We start from the raw sequence: 18,760 nt of genomic DNA on the forward strand, positions 1-18,760 counted from the left end.
TATCCTTTTGGCAAATACAAGAAAGATGTGCCTAAACTGGAGAAGTCATTGTGGCAAAGAAATTAAGTCTCTTCTATTCATCGCCTCATTTTTCCAAAGACCTTTTTCTATTTAAAAGTTTGCCAAAAATTTGCTCTGGAAGTAAATGGAAATTTGCTTCCTTTCAAGGGTGGCCATCAGTCAAACCACCATTAAGGTTGATCTTTAAATCTACATCCATTTTTATTGTTCTATCTTACCCTGCTCTTTCTTCTCCCTCCTTCGTACCTCAAATCCAATATTGTCACCCCTTTGACCATTGCTTTTAACATCCTTTTCTTCTGTCTCTATGCTAGTAATGAAACCATGGTCCTAGGCATCTCTCTCCAGAATCATAGAAGAAAAGTAGAGTAAATTATTGAATGGTGTGGTATGGCAGAGTGTAATAGATTTCAAGAACCTCCTAACCAGTCTCCTTGCTTCCAAGTTCTGTCTCAAACTCTTAATCTACTCTCTTCATTGGTTCTTGAGACTCTAAATCAAAGATGAAATCAGATCATGCCTATCTATGCTCAATACGTTCCATTGGATTCCTGTCTACGGTAAGATAAAAATTGTTATTCAAATTAAAACTCATGGACTTATTCAGTACTAGTTGTGCTTTATACATCCAAACTATCTTCTTTACTTACCAGAAACCATTCTCAGTGTTGGACATTTGAATGTTCACGAACTGTTGTGTTTAGCTGCCTTGTCTCATGTTCTTCTTATTGCCTTCTCCAAACACACCTCTACCTGCCCAACCTTATTGTTTTCTTGGCAAATTTCCACTCATCCTCCTTGGCCAAACTCCTTTATTTATTGCCGGATATCACTTCGGTCCCCGTTCCTCCAGCTCTTTACCTAGCAACTATTTACAGCACATTTCTAACCATCCCATTGGTCCTTCAAGTGAGGACCAGCCCTTCCTCTAAAACCCCCGCTTGAGCCTTCCATTTATGGCAATAAAACCCGTCCCAACCAATCAAAAAATTGCTCTAAGCCCTTCTCGCTCACCCCTCCCCTAAACACTTCACCCTATATAAGCAACCGCACTTCCTCTAATAAACGTTCGATGTGCACCTCCACTTGTTCCCGCGACTCTTCGTTGAGCATCGCACGCCCTCCACACCTTCGAGCCCCCGGGGCCGAAAGCAGATCCGGACTGCCCGAGTCCCCCCGTTCGCTAAGAGACGGACCCCAAGCGGGAGTCACAGAAACCAGGACAGGAAATGGCTCCCGCAATTTATCAATTACTGCTGCCTCTATCATTATATATTTAATACCGTATTCCCTCTATTTTAGAAATTTTCAGTCTATGTTCTAGAAATGAGCAGCTGTGTTCTAGAACACCCTGTATACTAGCAAAAATTATGGTTTGCAAAGGGGCATCATGTTGAGGGTAGGAGATCCCAGCACAAGGATGCATCCACTGAAGAAAGGTATGCATTTTGTAGTTCTTACAGATGTGTCAAAATCTCAGTAAGCTTCCTCATCCACTTAGAAGGGCATCTACTCCAGATTCTGTGTGACTTTGGCAGGCCCTAGGCAAGGTAGACTTCTCAATGGACTGTGAGTCCCTCAAACACAGAAGATCATGCACTTTCTCATGTGTTCTTTCTCTCTATGCTCAGAAAATTGATTTTATACTATTGGTAAATTGTTTTGTCTTGGGAAGAACTAATGCAATATTGGAATGCGGTGACCTGATTGAGAATCCGGCTTGAAGATAACTGACCTTTAAAATATGTCACAATCTAGGGGTGCAAGGGTAGTTCAGTGATAGAATTTTGGCCTGCCATGTGGGAGACCCAGGTTTGATTCCTGGCCCGTGCCCTTCCCCCCCAAAAACAAACATACAAACAAACAAAAAACGAACAAACAAAAATTCAACAAGTGGTGCTGCAATAACGGGATACTTAAATGGAAAAAAGAATGAAATGTGACCCCTGCCACACAGCATACAAAAAAAAGTCACAGCTTTTTTCCATATTTTAAAATTTCCTTCAAGAATGTGCAGGTCCATAAAATTAACATGGTCATGAGAAATAGGAAGTCTATCCCTCATATACTATGTGGAATTTTAGGTGGTATCTCCTGGTACTAAAATATGTATACTCCCAATACATGTGTAACCTTTAGAAATTACCTGGTAGTACCTTTGATAAGTGATGCAGAGGAGACCTCCCAAGAATAAATAGCTAACAATTGGGCACAATGTTCTCATTTCCAGGTGTCCTCACAATTTTCCTGAAAAAAAGCTGTAGTTGATTGTTGTGGGATGAAGTTTTTACAGTAATAGGGAGAGAAGGATAGCTGAGGTAGAAGACCATCATCAACGTGAAGAGAGCTCAGACCATATGTGATTTTGTGAATATTTGTTGCATTGATCAAGATTTCAGGTGTCATATGATGTACCTGGACAAACATGTTCTTAATTAGATACATTGTTAAGTAGTACCTTCTGACGAGGTTACTTCAGTTAAGGTGTGGAGCAGCCCAAGTGGGATGGGTCTTAATCCCCTTACTGAAGTCCCTATAAGTGGAATGAAATTCAGAGAGAGAGAGAGAGAGAGAGAGAGAGAGAGAGAGAGTGTGTCAGAGGGAGAGAGAGTCAGAGGGAATAGCCAGCAGGTGAATTTCAGTGAGACCTAGAAGAAAATAGAGAGAGCAGCAGACACCGCCATGTGCCTTGCCATGTGACAGAGGAGCCAAGGATCTGTGGCAGTCAGTCTTCAGGAAGAAAGTATTGCCTTGATGATGTCTTGATTTGGGCCATTTTCCTGGCCATAAAATCATAAGTGAATAAATTCCTGTTTTTTAAGCCAAAAGTATTTGTTCTGAGCAGCCTAGGAAACTAAAAGAACATGCTCTTAAACTGAATTCATCCCAGTGGGTGTGAACTGGTGGGAATGAGCCCCCTTGCCCCGCCAGCTTTTTCTTTGACTTGGCAAGGTCAATTCTCTCTTTGTTATGTGGAATCCTGGTGTGGGACTGAACCAACATGCATGAGTTGTCAAGAGATGCTGACTCCCTTTCTTGCTTCCTTAAGTCAGCAATACTTGGACTTTGGTTTCAATTAATTCTTACCAAGGTTTGCAGACAGAAAGGACAACAAAGGCCTGGAAGATACATCTACTAAGGAGACGGGGGAGTTTAAGTTACTTCAATAAAAAGGCCCAAGGGTTAGTGGGACAAGGCTGGTTATATCATAACAAGGGGCTACAGCTGGAAGCCACACTCCTAACCCAGCCCCTTGTCAAGGATTCCTCCTTGATGCCCCTACCTGCCCCATACAGATAAGCCCAACAATGCTGGTTGGTTTCTACTTGATACTGTGGTCTTGAGACCCTAGGACTTCACAGAGCAGGCATTCACATGCTGGGGCTCCAAGTGAAGATAAAGCCCCTGGGTTTTGTCCATGCACTGTTGTGTGCTCTGTAGGGTTTGTATTCTTTGTGTGGAAGTCTGTCAACCCCTCCACCCAGAAGGTGGAATTATTCAGTGACCGGATCATGATTCTGCTTGAGGTTCCTCCATTCAATCTGTCCCCATGTACATGAAAGCAGAAATTGCTTTGTACTTCTGGCATTTGATAACATGAAGTTTTAGAGGTTCTGTAGGTTTGCTCCCCTAACCTCAGAATTTCTATGAGCCTTGATGGAACTTTTGTAAAATGTTTCTTCTTTCAAAGAGATTTTACATAAATCATTTCATTTTTATTTGGAAGTTCAAATGGAATAGCCAATTGGAAATGGCTAATTCCTAATAGCAGTGCTAGTAGAAATGTTTCTGTTTTACACATGGGAAAATATCAGATAAATGCTTAATTACTCTATAGTTTTCAACAGGTGGTTCTTAATGACAGCTGTTACTGCACACTTAAGAACAGGAACTAACTAGGTGGGCGTAGATGTTTGATTATCTATTTAAGTGTGTAATTGCATTTTTCAATATAATTAGTAATATAATCAAATGTATAAATTAATAGATGCATTTCTCCACATAAGTAATTGTTATTCAGTGCAATCATTTAGATTGAGGGTATTATTTCTCATTTGACAGTAATATAATTTTATGATCGTTGTTTAATCCTAATATTTTCTACGACAAGAAGAAAGTATTTGTAATCAAAAGTCATGTTTTAATAAATTAAGCTGCCAAGTTATGTGAAATTATATTTTAATCAATTGACGTGAAGATTATGGAAGTGAGTATTAATATTCAAATAGTGTGTCTCAAAGAATAATACTATGCTATAGAGAATTAACCCCTGCATTTTCTAAAGCTATGTTAGAAATTAATATATTAAAGGGATTGTGAAGCATTGACCCCACTACTCATACACTGATCATATTATATTTCACTCTGTGTATGGGGGTTTCAGTTAAACTCTGAATTTCTTTAAAGGAAATAAAAAACAAGATTTAGTATTGCTGTAAAACAGTATTTTTTCTCCTTTTAAGTATAAAATTGTACATATTTAATAAGTCATATTATTCTTCATGTGTAAATGATACCGTAGATACAGGTAACTACCTCATTTCAATTATCATTATTTCATTGCATGTACATTTAATATGTACACTTTGTGACTATATCCTGGGTACCATAAATATACCTCCTCAGGTGAACACATGGCAGTATCTTTCTGGAAGACAGTAATACTATTAAACTTTTTCTCTAGAGCCACAATCTCTCTCTCTCTTTTTTTCTTTCATTTGATGGCATTGAAGAAACAAGTTGTGTGTACCCCATAGCCACAAGGAAAGAACTTCTGCAAAAATCTGGGGAAGATTGGGAGCAGATTCTTTCTTAGTTGACTCTCTGAGGAGAAAGGAGCCATTGGCAATCACTTGTTTGAAGACTCATGAGACCTTAAGCAGAGGACGCAAGTAGGTCGTGCCTGGACTCCTGACCCATGGAGACTGTGAATTAAAACTGTGTGCTGCCTTAAGCCACTAGTTTTTTAAGCAGTTTTAGATAGACAAGTCATGCAGTTATCGATGCTATGCAGGTATAAATAGATAAGTTATAGATGTACTGCTATAGGTGTGATGCAGCACATCTATAACTTTATCTATTTATAGACAGTTAAGTAGTACACGGCAACATCAGTTATGTCCCCACTCTGCTCCCGTAGGTCTTCTCTGTGCAGTCATTTGACATTTACTCAAAACAAGGACAGCTCTGCATGTCCTTGAGGATAAAGTCTTAGCTTAGCAATATAAGAGCTGAGATTGTTTTCTGCAATTTCAGAGATCTGTACAGTGTCTGGCACACAGTAGGTACTCAGGCAAATATTTTTGGCAGATATTAACAGTTACAGTGGGACAAGTAAGACTTTTGTGATGAGACAATTGTGACAGTGAGAAGCTGTCTACGAAGAGGAGTGTATTGTGTTCTAAAAGATAAGTCACCATTTTCTAGCGAGAATGGTCTAATTTATCAGATTGAAAACAAACAAACAAACAAAACCAGTATCAGTATACTAGCTGTGACTCCAAAACAATGAGGCTATCATATAAACACAATTGGAAATCAGTTTCATTGCCCTAGAGGCAAATCTCCAACATTCCACTGGGATGAGAACAATGAAAGAAAACAAACAGGTCTTCCCAATAAAATATGAGCTATTTTATACTTACCTGCATGACACTACAAAATATAAAAAAAAAAATTGGAGGGGAACATAGGAGGGAGGGTTGGATCGTAATATCTACAGACCCACACCTTGACCCAAGTGGATTAAATATAACTTGAAGTAGGCTTTTAAATAGGGAGAAAGATAATATAATCATTTGAGAATTTAGAGTATGTACATGGAATCTAGAATCAGAAAATCCAGATGTGAGTCTTGGCTTATCCATCTACCAGCAGCGAGGTCTAGTTTAAGACATATGCCAAGTCTCAGCTTTTATATTTGCAAAGTGTCACTGCTGCTGCAATAATTAAAATTATTTTCTTGAAAGCATACAATCATTGATGTTGTTCTTGATGAACTTATGTCACTTTTATAAGAACTACGTAAAAGCTAAATTTCAGGGTACAAGTTATGGTGTTTTGATAACTGGGAAACCTGAGAAGTAAAGCAAGCTTGAGATCTGATGGATTTTGATATGAATATGCAGCACTCTTAATGAATGTCCTTGTGGCTATGGGTGGAAAGTGTCTGACCGCATTATGCTGAAAATAAGGGTAAAAGAAATCAGAATAGACGACTGGTTTAAAAGATCAGGGAGAAATTTTAGAAAGGTGGGTGGTGGTGATAAGGTCAGGAAGAGTTTACAGGATACATCAAAGGAGAAGATGGAACTTTTCAATCAGTGGTGACTCTGCCACACTCTTCTGTCATTCGTTAGCTCTTTTAAATGTTACTAAACCAAATAGGGAAAATAAACACTGGACTGGACTACTCACTCCTGTAAATGGAAACATGAATGCTTTGTCACTGTGATAGCTATCATCTGAGGCTGCAAAGGGGGCTGCTACAGAAGAATACTTTTGGTCACAGAGCAGAATCCCAGACTTCCCAATAACTTCAGCTGTCTGCAAGTTGCCTGTACTGATTAGTTTTATTAAGGTGGCAGTCCGTGTTGAAAGCATAGGCAACAATTCTCCGCTTACCTTTTGATTGCTCAGGATGATGGCACAATATCGTGTATGGATGTTAAAGGGAAGAAAGCAGAGCTCCAGGGTCGAATTCCCTTTCGTTTCCAGATAAAGAGAATCCACAGAACAGAAAAACTCTTTGATGAACTTGGCCTTAATTGCTGCCAAAACATAAAACATCTTGCTTACAGATCATTTAATAAATGCTATTCAAATAAGGCAGCTGTTTCAATTAGCAATTAAAGTTTTGGGATCCATACAGAAATGTTCAAAACATTAGCACCCAAGATTAGAAGTTGCTGTATACATTTGTTAATGAAAGTACAGGTGACCCCAGCTGAAGCTTGAAATAATAGAACTTAATACCTCCATTTAAAGATTCCTTAATAGAGAATTTCATAACAAAGGGAACTTCACAATTGCTTAAAAATTATCCTGGATATGTGTAGCAAATGGATCACCAATGAATCTCCAATAGTTTCATGGACCATATGATAGTTCACATGAAAAGGTGCCATGGAAAATTTGGACTGGAAATAAAGGACTGTTTGATAAACCATATATAAATATACATCCACACATGCATAATACATACATACACCTTGTGGTGTTTTTAACGTGTCCAGAAAGTCTTTGACACTGCCTTGAATATGAGCCAGTCTTAGTGACTTGATCTTAACAAATGGAATGCTAGAATGCAGAGGAAGAGACGCAGTATGACTTCTGACACTAGATCAGAAATTGTAACAGCATTACTGCCTAATTCTTTCTCTTTCTTGGTTTGCTTGTCTTTAGAACCAAGCTAGCATGTTGTGAAAAAGCTTAGGCCACATGGGGAGGCCAGCTGTAAGTGTTCAGGCCAACAGACAGAGCTGAGGTGCTTGCTAGTCAACAAGCATCATCAGCCATCAGACATGTGAATGAAAAAGCCTTTGAAATGCCTCAAGCCCCAGCCACCATCTGACTGCAGCTACCTGACAGCAAGATTCACTTAGCTGATCCCAGCCATCTCCAAAGTGTGAGAGATAATAATCACAAATGCTTTTTGTTGTTTTGTGTCACTATATTTTGGGTGATTTGTTAAGTAGCTATAGGTAACCAGAACATTTCTATATCCATTTCCCTAGCCATCATTTTAGTTATCTTTCTGGGCCTGTAGTTATTTCATAAAAGAAGGCAAGTCTGTGGTCTCCTTACTGCTCTTAACCTGGTGATACTTGTCACTGAAAAGGGTTAAATAGTTCAGAACAAGCCAAAAGAGACATAAAAGGCATACAACTAAACAAACTCCTTGTACAGGTGAGGAAAACAAAGCTCAGCAATGAAAGGAAAGATGAGGAAAGGGTCTTCCAACAGTCCAGTTAGGCAGCAATCACTGCAGCCTGCCATTCTGTCTACTGCTGTAACACGCCCTCTGCTACATGCTACGCTTTGCATATAAAGATAACATGTGAAAACAAATAAAAGCTTTTATGTGAGATACTCACAAGTTTTCAAGGCATCTGGCGGAGGAGGACAGCTCTCAGGAAAATCACAGTCATAGCTACTCACAGAATCCCTGTCACAAATTAATAGGAAAACAACAACAACACAACAAAACTCAAACATAAGTCTTTTTCTTAATTAAATCTTAAAGAGCATGAAAAATTATGGATACCTACAATATGACATGTAAGACCACTGATGTATTTCAAATATTTTATTTTTATATTATTTAGAAAGTTACTAAGTAATAAACATACAAAAAGTAAACTAACAATCATTCGTAGTTCCATCATTCTCTTTCATTTGGTAAAAATTATGCATGTTTACTTTCAAATGCTACAGAGAATTACAAATTTGGTAATGATAATAATAAGATAATAATAACTACAACAAGAAGCCAAATCCAGAGACTCGAAATAAGTGCTTTCAAATTAGTTTTAAATAGATTCTCTTTCCAAGACTCATTTTAGAACTTGCTTTCTTGAAAATTCTCTTCACTTAGCTTTTGTATTCAGATATGCTTCTTCCTCAAAAATGTAGAAAGTGACTAGGCAGCTATTTAGCCTCTACATATATTTCTGAAAAATTAATTAACAGATCACAGCCAGAAACAACTGCCCCTCTCAAAAGGTTCCATATCTTCTCTCCCTCCGCCTTTTCCAGAAACAACTTCTTTCTGTTATTATTTCAGCTAACATTTGCTGGACTTTTACATAAATGGGATCATATACTATATGCTCATTTTCTGCCTGATTTCTTTTTTGTATGTTATATGGTGGGGTCACATTTCATTATTTTCCATGTGAGTATCCCGTTATTGCAGCACCATTGGTTGAATTTTTGTTTGTTTGTTTTGCTTGTTTATTTGCTTTTTGTTAAGTGCATGGACTGGGGACCAGACCCTGGTCTCCAGCATGGCAGGTGAGAATTCTACCACTGAAGTACCCTTGCACCCCCTTGGTAATTATTTTAAAATTAATCCATGCTGTGGCAGATATCAATAGTTTGTTCTTTTTTTGTCATTGGGTGGTAGCCCATTGTATGGATGTACCACAGATTTTATCTATTTGCCTGCTGATGAACATTTGAATTGTCTCCAATTTTTTATTGTTAATGAACCTGCTATGGACATTCACACACACACACAAAGGTTGTATATCTTCCAGAGCCCATCAGCTTTCAACAAATTTTTCTTCTCTTGGTGTTCCTGACCACTTTGTTCAGCAATCTGTCAATTAGTATTGGGCATCTCAGATCTTGTTAACCTAATTTTTTTTTTTTCTGAGAATACAAAATGCCAGACTTACTTATCTGGTCATATGTTATTTACATGAGTTTGATGTTGTAAAAATACATTGACTATTTCCAAGTAAAGTCCTTCTTTTAAACATTTCCTCTCATTTTCTTCATTTGATTTTTAGTTTCTAGCTGCTAAAGGAAATATCAGCAATGGGTTGGCTTAAACAATAGAAATTTAATGGCACATGGTTTTGAGGCTAAGAAAAGTCTAAAATTGAGATGTTAACGATGTCATATTTTCTCTCTGAAGACTGTGGCATTCTAGTGCTTTGGTGATCCTTGGTCATTGGCTTTTCTGTCACATGGCAATGCATACTACCACATTTTTTCCTTTCTGTTAAGGATTCCATTGACTTCCAGCTTCTGGTTACTCTCCACAGCTTCCCTCTGTGTCCAGTTTTCTTTGCTTATAAGGTTAAGGCCCGCCCTCATTCAGTATGGGTGCACTTAAAGTAATGACGTCTTAAGAGGTCCTTTTTACAAATGGGTTTGGAATCTGAACAGTCCACCCTCTGGAACCCCCAAAGTACATGTTCTTCTCACATACAAAATACATTCATTCTATCACAACATCCTAAAAGTGTTAAGCCATCTTAGAACAATGCTAAGTGCAAAGTCTCATGAAATCAGTTATGGGCGTGTCCAACCTGGGGCAAAATTCCTCTATCTGACGGACCTGTAAAACCTAGAGAATGAGTTGTCTGCTTCCAATATACAATGATGGGACCAAAGTTGCATTCTAGAAGGGAGAAATTGGAAGGAACACAGGGATCACAGGTCCCTAACAAGTCTGAAATCCAGAAAGGCAAATTCCATTAAATCTCCAGGTTTGAGGGACATCTATGAATTAATGTTTTGTCCTCTGGGCCTAATGAGGTGGCAGCCCTACCCTTATCAAATGCTTGTAGAGTGAACAGCATTCTCCCAGAACTGGAAGGTGAAGGCCCCACCATCTCCGGCCACTGGATGGGTAGCGCTCTCCCTGAACAATAGGATGCAAGGCCCACCCCCTTGCCCAATTCTAATCGTTACTGATTAATGATTCAGTGCAGTGGAATAAAATATTTTAAAATAATGGCTCTCCAGAACCCAGTTTTTGTTGGCTTTAAGCAAGAATCAAAACCTACAAAACTATCTTTACCAGGGGCTTCTTTCATTTGGATGGCTATTCTGGGCCAAGCTATTCTGGGGTTCAAGGATGAATGATAAAGCTTCTAAGTGCATAGAATATATAGTGTGCCATGAAATGCAGGTCTGAAAGCAATAATTAGACAGCAGGACGATAAACACTTCAACACCTTTCAACCTTTTGCCGTCCTATGTTGACTCTATATTCACATGCACAAGATGTGTCTCATGCTTCCCCTTGCCTGCCCATACACCTTATCCCCCAGTTCCTTTCCATGCTTGCTTGCAGAAAATGTTTGCCCCTTTCCTAGATTCTGGGCATCAATATATTGCTCATTATCCAGAGACCAATTTGTATAGGATGAGTGAATACACCAGAGAAGAGTATGCACATGAACAAAAGTTATTATTACTTCATAATATACCTTAAAAATATTTTCTAATGTTCTATAAAGGCCTCTGTAATATGTAGATAGTAATATTATTTGCCTATTAACTCATACAATGTTTTTCACATAATGTATAATTGTAAACATATTCTGTCTTGCACAACTGTTTCCATTGAAGTCGATTTTTCTTCTCTACTTTCTGTTGGACTCCTCGAGGTTCAGATCTGCAACTTATTTATCATTATGTTTTTCCAGGAAAAAGAACAGTACTTGAGGTGACACAATAGAATATTTGTGAATAAGAAAGTTCAATATTTTATTGAATTTTTAAATAAATTGAAAATTTCAATAGTTACGGCAAACATCAGCATGTTGTGTAAGAAATTATTTTCAAAATGCTCATTCCAGAAGAGAGCAATTTTAAAGCATGGCTAAGATCAGTCTCCTGTATTGAACCTTGTTGCTTCATTCTTTGGGGATTTAATTAAATAAGAGCCTGTTACTTCTCTTGCTTTTCTCATGGTTCATGTTTCCATAAAATAAAAATATTTATCATTGATATTGTTTCAAAGGTATTGTTACATATGTGTCTTTTGGTTATGAAGAACAGTTTATAGATAGAAGCATTTATTTTTTGTTTTTAAAAGAATATTCTGCCATCTTTTTTTTATGCCACCTGAAAGATAATTTCAGCATAACAAGGCTTATTTTAGAAGAAAATTTGTATTCTTTTGAGAGATATTAGCTGAAATAACTCTATGAAGATGTATCAGCATAGGTTAGGTCATGTTGCAGTAACAAACTACTCCACACCTCAGTGGATTAGCACAATATTATATTTCTTATACTACACTTCCATCATAAGTGGAGAATGTTCCCTCAGAAATCCATGATCAAGGAGGCTTCATTTCTCTTTGCTTCTACAATCATTGCAGTAGGAGAAGGAAACCTGAAAAATTGCTCACCGGCTTTTAAAACTAAGACTTGGAAATAACATACAGCTTGTTCCATCACGTGTCTTTGGCTGAATAGGTTACATGTTCACATATAACTTCAACATTAGTTGAAAAGTATAATACTACATATGCCTAAGAAGAGAACATGAATACTTGTAAAATGTACTTAAAAAAATCTAGTTAGTTCATGGGAATTATGTTTTTACTTCTTCTTGCTTTCCAATATTACCCTGATAATTAAACCTAGAGAGCAGACCATAGTTTTATTGAGAAAATGCAATATTTATTACATTATAGATTATAAAAGAAAGCTAATTATATAATTAGTATGCAGAACTTCCATTCTGGTTTTGATTTAAAGTCTGTGTTTTTTAATTTTATTTGTGCCTGGAATTCTGCTCAAGACAAACTTTAAAGGAAGCTTGAAGAAAGATTAGACGTGTACCATTGGTAAGTATTATTTTACTAAGACATATTTACAGAACAAAAGGCCTCGTTATGCCTATGAAGCAAAATTGATTAAATATTAGATAACTTGTTCTGTTTGGGGATGAAAACCCCCTTTTGTTCTCCCTTGTGGTAGACTATTGGTTGGCCATCCCAGGAACCATTTGCCCATTCCTCTTCAGTGACAAAACCATGGTTTTATTTAGGTGTAGGGGGTGGATAAGGTAGGGAAAAGGGTTCTTCATCTTCCTTCCAGCAGCTGTGGTCTTCTGTTTCAGATTAAGCCAGTGGTCTACATGCAGAAGTGCTGTATGGTGTTTCTTGGAAGCTTCTCCAACTGGGAGGGGCACACTCCCATCCCTGGGATTCCTTCTTTCTGCTACCTGGGAAATGGGTGTGATGGTTGGAGTTGTGCAAATTTTCCCTAAGCCTCTACAAGGGGAATAGAGACTTGCCGGCTATGTGAACTGGGGCGTGGAAGTATCAAGACTGCTTCTAGGAATCTCTTTAGAATTGTAAGAAAAACAGCCTTTTTTGGTGAACTTGTGACTGTTCTATCTCAACAAAGTGATTTGGGGCTCCACAGTCAGCCCATAACAATACTGAATTAACACTGCAAGGACTTGCATAAAGTGATCATCCCCTTTTTCCTGGAGAAACACTGTGGCTTTTGGCTTTCTAAGTACCATCTTCCTTTTAACTGGGAGACAGTCTTCACAGGGGTAAAGGCTTTAAACTAATGTGTCTAAGTTATTCTTTGAGTGTTAATCTACAGTATTCTGAACCCTCTGTGTTGGAATGAATTTTCCTGCCTTAACACTCAACGCATCAGCATCTTCATTTCTCGTATTACAGGAAAACTTGAGAAAAGAACTAAGAAACTACAGCATTAAAAATGTAAATGGAAGAGACTTTATGAGGAAAAATAATTAATACTGTTTGAGACCATGGTAGACACACTTCCTAAACTGTAATTCACGCTGAATTTGGTAATTATTTTAAATGATGACTTCCAAGGTTTCTTTTTTTTGCTTACTAAATTAGAAATGCTTTTTTTTACTTGTTGATTCTATTTTGCTTTCTAATTGGCACACATACCATACAATTCCTGAACTTTGAATCAAATCAATTCTAGAACTTTGAATCTAGTCAAACACTATCTAGAACATTATATAAAGGAAAAGCATGTTCAATTTTGACATACAGATTTCTTATACTGCATCCCAAATCATGAAGTAGACTAAATTTTGGTGATTACTAAATTGATTCAATTTTTAATTTCTTATTCTCACAAATATCTACAACATTGCTCTTAAAGTTTGACTCTAGTTTAATAATGTGATAATTTAAATCATTTGCAATAATGTGAAAAAAAATTGTTTCAAAGCCATTCAGGCAAAATCTATGATCACAAAGTAGCCACTTAACCAAAAAGAGGCAAGAGACTGAAAAGATGAAGCTCAAGTAGAACCATTTACTGAAATGTTTTGCAATACTAGCATTTCATATCTATAAAGAAATTAACAAAATACATAAGGTCCTCTGTTCTTATGGTATTTATAGTGCCATCCTTTAGCTCAATGCATTAGATTATATTTTATTGTTCATTGAAGCTAAATGAACGCCCTAGTAAAACATGAAATGAGCATTTAATAAATGCCGTGAGACAAAATGGTAGGAACTTTTAACAACTTTTCTCAGAAACTAACTAATAGAGAAGTGAAACAACTTAAAATAAATGAAAACCATATAAGCTCTTAAGAATATTGGCTCGACTACAATTCACTTTTGGAAAATAAAGTATGCATACTTTAATCTTAGCAAGATTTGTATAAATAACTTACTGGTTGCTGATTAGTTTAACACTGGGAATTCCTGTGCTATAAAAGGATCCCAGTGCTTGCTAAGATGCTTTTGCATCTTGAAAGATGACATTGATGCTGTCAAGCATTGCACAAAAACAAAGGTGTGAAATAAACACTGCATAATAGTAATGATCGATACATGCATGCATTATTTTCTTTCTGCCTGACTTCATTTAACCTTAGTAACATTGATTTTTATTCTACTTCACCTTAATTAGCTATTCTATGGTTTAAAACAAATGAGAAATATAAAGTAATATAACATTTAAAAGTTCTGCTCCTCTATAAGACAAAAATGCTTATAAAATTGAACATAGACTTAATAAAATAGGTGGAATAAGCATAAATACTTAAGTGTTGCATCATTTCATTTTCATGCCCATGGCCCTAATAACAAAATATATTTGAATAACATAAATCAAACATTTTGAATATATTAAAATTATATAAATGTAAAGTAAATTTACTTGAATACAATTGTCTCATAACTTTTCCTGTATTAATTATGAGTATAAAAATATGAAAATTTACCGATGGTCCGTGGGGTGAACTAATTGACCAGGATCAGATACTTGTGATGGTAAATAGACAAATGTTGAGGATTCCACCAAAATGACACTGAAATAAATGAAGCAAGAATTGTTTTGAATTCTACTGTAGCAAAATTGAGATAACCACAAAACATTCTTCATTCATAAAAATATAATTAGAATAGAATAAATAGCAGTTTAAGACGTCTACATGTTTTCACTCTTCAAATGAAAACATGCACTTTAGAAGGAAAATTTCCTGGAGTAGAACTATGTGAAATATAATATTCTTTTATGTGGAAAGGCAACACTGAATTTTCATAGTAAGATAATTTAGAACAGAAATGACTACCCAAATTATATTCTAGAGCAAAGAGGAAATCACACACTGATTTTAATGCATTGCCAGAGCTGTACACATTTTATAAATTCTAATCCTATTTGCAAAATAAGAGAATTGTTTCTTTCAGAAGTGGCCATGAATTGTGGGTTGCTTTTTAATCAGTGTACTAATAACTATGTTTCCTTGTGGAATCATACAGCGATGTGGTTCTTCTTCTATGACAATGCTCATTCATTCAACAACTATAAAAACTCCATTATGTTTCAGGCACTGAACTAAGTAGAAAATTGTGTAGAAAATACAATCAGGAATATGTTATCATCCCTGCCTTAGATAGCCTATACTGCAGTGGGAGGACAGAATGGAAGTCATATGCAAAGTGCTATAAAAAGTCATGGCAGGAATGACTAATTTTACTTGCAGCGGTGAACACAACCTGGTAACTTTGTTCAGAACAGTCTTTTCCAAATTTTATTTGTCCAAACAGAACTTTACTTTTTGTACAACAGTTAGCGGGGTCCTGAAATAATAACTTTACAATAAAAAACAGCTCAGTATTAAAATCAATCAAATGTGTTTTAGTCTAGATGAAACTCATACACATACACACAAAAGTATGTGTGTATGAATGTATGAATGCACAAATTAAAATGCAGTATTTTCATATATCCCAATATTTGATTTCTAACAGCAAATTCTATCCTTTTGTTTTAATTTGATATTTACTATCCTCTCCTATTAATTCTAAGGAATTATAACATCATTATGTAGGGAAAATTTTAAACAGAAAAAGTTAACTGTAGTTAAAGGTAATCTATGTAAATACACAAGTAAAAATTATTTGTTGCTTATCAGACCCATTTAATCAGATATCCTATATTTTATCTGGAAACCCTTAACTGACCCTGATACCAGGATGGGCACAAAATATGAGTTTCCAATTATTTCATTGTGAAATTTGAATACCAAGAGAGCGCAGTAGTTAAGGACTCAGACTCTGGGATTACAGAATAAAAAAGATAATCCATGAACCATGCAAGATATCTGACAGAGTTTCAGATGCATCTATATCATTATAAAGTTACATTTAGGCAAATACATACGGAAGAGTTCCTCCCCAGAGAGTAATTTAAACTTAAAACCAAGCACTTAATTATTTCAATTTCATAAACTTTGAGTCAGAAAAAACTTCAAATATTTCTTTGAAATTCTATAAATCAAAGGTGAATTATTGGGGCAATTTATGCTGCTGATAATTTATTTTGGTTACAAAACAGGTAAATGGAGCAAAGATATGACACACAAGTCAAAAGGCAAAACCAATATAAAAATATTAGAACTTTCAGACACTGTACATGTTCCGTTTTTTAGATAAAATAGCATTGTATATGCTTCTGTTTGGCGATTCACTGCTTAATTAAAATGAATATGATGACATTAAAACAAGTGGAAACATTGATTTTAAAACTGAAGTACAAACTGCCTGTTAAAATGGAAAAAAATCCCACTTGATTACATAAATTTCTCAATCAGTGGTTCTAATACTTTCAGTGTTCTTAATGATCATCTAATATATGTGTCCAAAATGCAGATTTCCAAGGTTCTACCTGCATGAATTATGATTTGGTAGGCCTGGAATGGGTCTTAGGGCATTCTTTTTATTTTTTTAAATTTATTTTTAATTTTTTTAAATAAAACAAACACAGGAAAGAAAAAAAAAATTATACCTACCATACACCTTACCCCTCGCTTTCATTGATCACTAGCATTTCAAACTAAATTTATTTTAGCATTTGTTCCCCCTATTTATTTATTTTTAAACAAGTTCTCCAGATACTTAGACAGATACATAGACAGCTTGTCTATGGAATAAATTTTGAGCAGCATGACCTAGATCAATACTGCTCTAACATTAATGAACAAACAAATTCTCTGGGACTGCTGTCAAATGCCAACTATGTTTAAGTAGGTGTGCCAGTTTGAAGCTATTATGTACCCCAGAAGAGCCATGTCCTTTAATTCTCATTCAGTATTGCTAGGTGGGATCTTTCTGATTGTTTCCATGGAGATGTGAGCCATCCAATTGTGAGTAGTGACTTTTGACTAGATGATTTCCATGGAGATGTGTCTCCACCCACTCAAGGTGGGTTTCCTTACTGGAGCCCTTTCAGAGGAACCATTTTGGAAAAAGCTCAGAGCCAACAGAGCCCACACAGCCAGAGACCTTTTGAGATGAAGAAAGAAAACACCCTTGGGGGAACTTCAAGAAGCAAGAAGCTGGGAGAGAAAGCTAGCAGACACCCCCACGTGTCTTCACAGCTGAGAGAGGAACCCTGAACTTCACTGACCCCTTTCTCTGGAGTTATGGTATCTTTCTCTGGATGCCTTAGTTTGGACATTTTCATGGCTTTAGAACGATAAACTTGCAACTTAATAAATTATCTTCTTAAAAGCCTTTCCTTTCCAGTATATTGCATTCTGGCATCTTTAGCAACTAAAACGGTGGGACTGGAATTGGCCTGAAGATTCTGTTTTTCTAACAAGTTTTCAGGTGTTGTTAGTGATGCTGGTAAAAGGTTCCCACTTTGAGAAGCAAAATTCAAATCTAAAAAGTAAAAATATTTATTCCAAAATAAAACACCACCACCAGTAAAAGAAAGGCAAGGCAGATTGAAAGGAATGGACACTAGAAAATTGACTAAGGCAATATGAAGAAATTAAGATCTCCAGTAAAGATAATGGCATAGGTAAGTATAAATACTAGTACTGTTGCTTTTTATTTATAACACCACTCTTAACTCCCTACAGGATCTAAAAGGAAAATACATAAAATGTAATGACAAATCAATGATTTTACATACATAATATATCATTTGTGACAAGAACTGCATAAAAGTGGGGAACAGAGGGGTACAGGAGCATAGTTTGTATATGCTATTGAAGTTAAGTCTGTATCAAAGCAAACTACATTTTTATAGACTTGGGATGTTAAATTTAAGTCCCATGTAACCACAAAGAAAATATCAGATAATACACAAGGTCATAAAGGTAGAAAGTAAAGTAGAAGTTACTGGGGGTGGGCGTGGGCAAGGGCTATGAGAAGTTAATGCAAAATGAATCTAAGGCTTCTGTTTGGGGAAAAAGGAGAATTCTAGTAATGGATGGTGGTGCAAGTATTGCAACAGTTTGAAAGTGATTAATCCTATTAAATAGTAAGCTTTGGAGGGGTTGGGATGGGAAAATTTATGCCGTATATATGTTTCAACAATCAGAAAAATGAAAGAGGGACTAAAGAGATAACAACAATTAAATGCAATACATGATACTGCATGGGGTCTAAGAACAAAAGAGAAAAGGCTCAAAAAGACATTATTGGGACATACAAAAAAATGCAACATACAATGTAAGATCTATATCAATGTTAAATTTCTTGAACTTGATAACTTTGGTGATTACAAAAGTGAATATCCCTGTTCACAGGGAATGTACATGGAAGTACTATGGTGCTGAAGGAGTATGACGTGTGCAACTTGCTCCCAATGGTTAAGAAACTAGATAGATAGATAGACAGATATGGTAATGGAGGCAAAACGTTAAAAAATTGGTGGAGCTGGGTATCTAAGGGGATATGAGTATGTTGTAGTTATGTATAGGATTTGTATCAATTTTTTTACTTACTGTCCTATAA

The 18,760-nt window shown here is 36.3% G+C and overlaps 1 protein-coding gene across 2 annotated transcripts in view; it reads right to left on the bottom strand.

Annotated features, from left to right (window-relative positions):
* The window catches only part of CFAP47 (cilia and flagella associated protein 47), a 429,253-nt gene that overhangs the window by 149,947 nt on the left and 260,546 nt on the right, over positions 1-18,760 (bottom strand). For both annotated transcript variants that reach the window (XM_077144877.1, XM_077144876.1), the window contains exons 40-42: positions 14,731-14,817; positions 8,118-8,188; positions 6,646-6,791 (exon numbers count right to left, since the gene is read on the bottom strand). In XM_077144877.1, coding sequence (XP_077000992.1) covers positions 6,646-6,791; positions 8,118-8,188; positions 14,731-14,817 — 304 coding nt within the window. The remainder of the gene's footprint in view (positions 1-6,645; positions 6,792-8,117; positions 8,189-14,730; positions 14,818-18,760) is intronic.

This window comes from Tamandua tetradactyla, chromosome X, assembly GCF_023851605.1.
Source record: "Tamandua tetradactyla isolate mTamTet1 chromosome X, mTamTet1.pri, whole genome shotgun sequence".
NCBI lineage: Eukaryota > Metazoa > Chordata > Mammalia > Pilosa > Myrmecophagidae > Tamandua > Tamandua tetradactyla.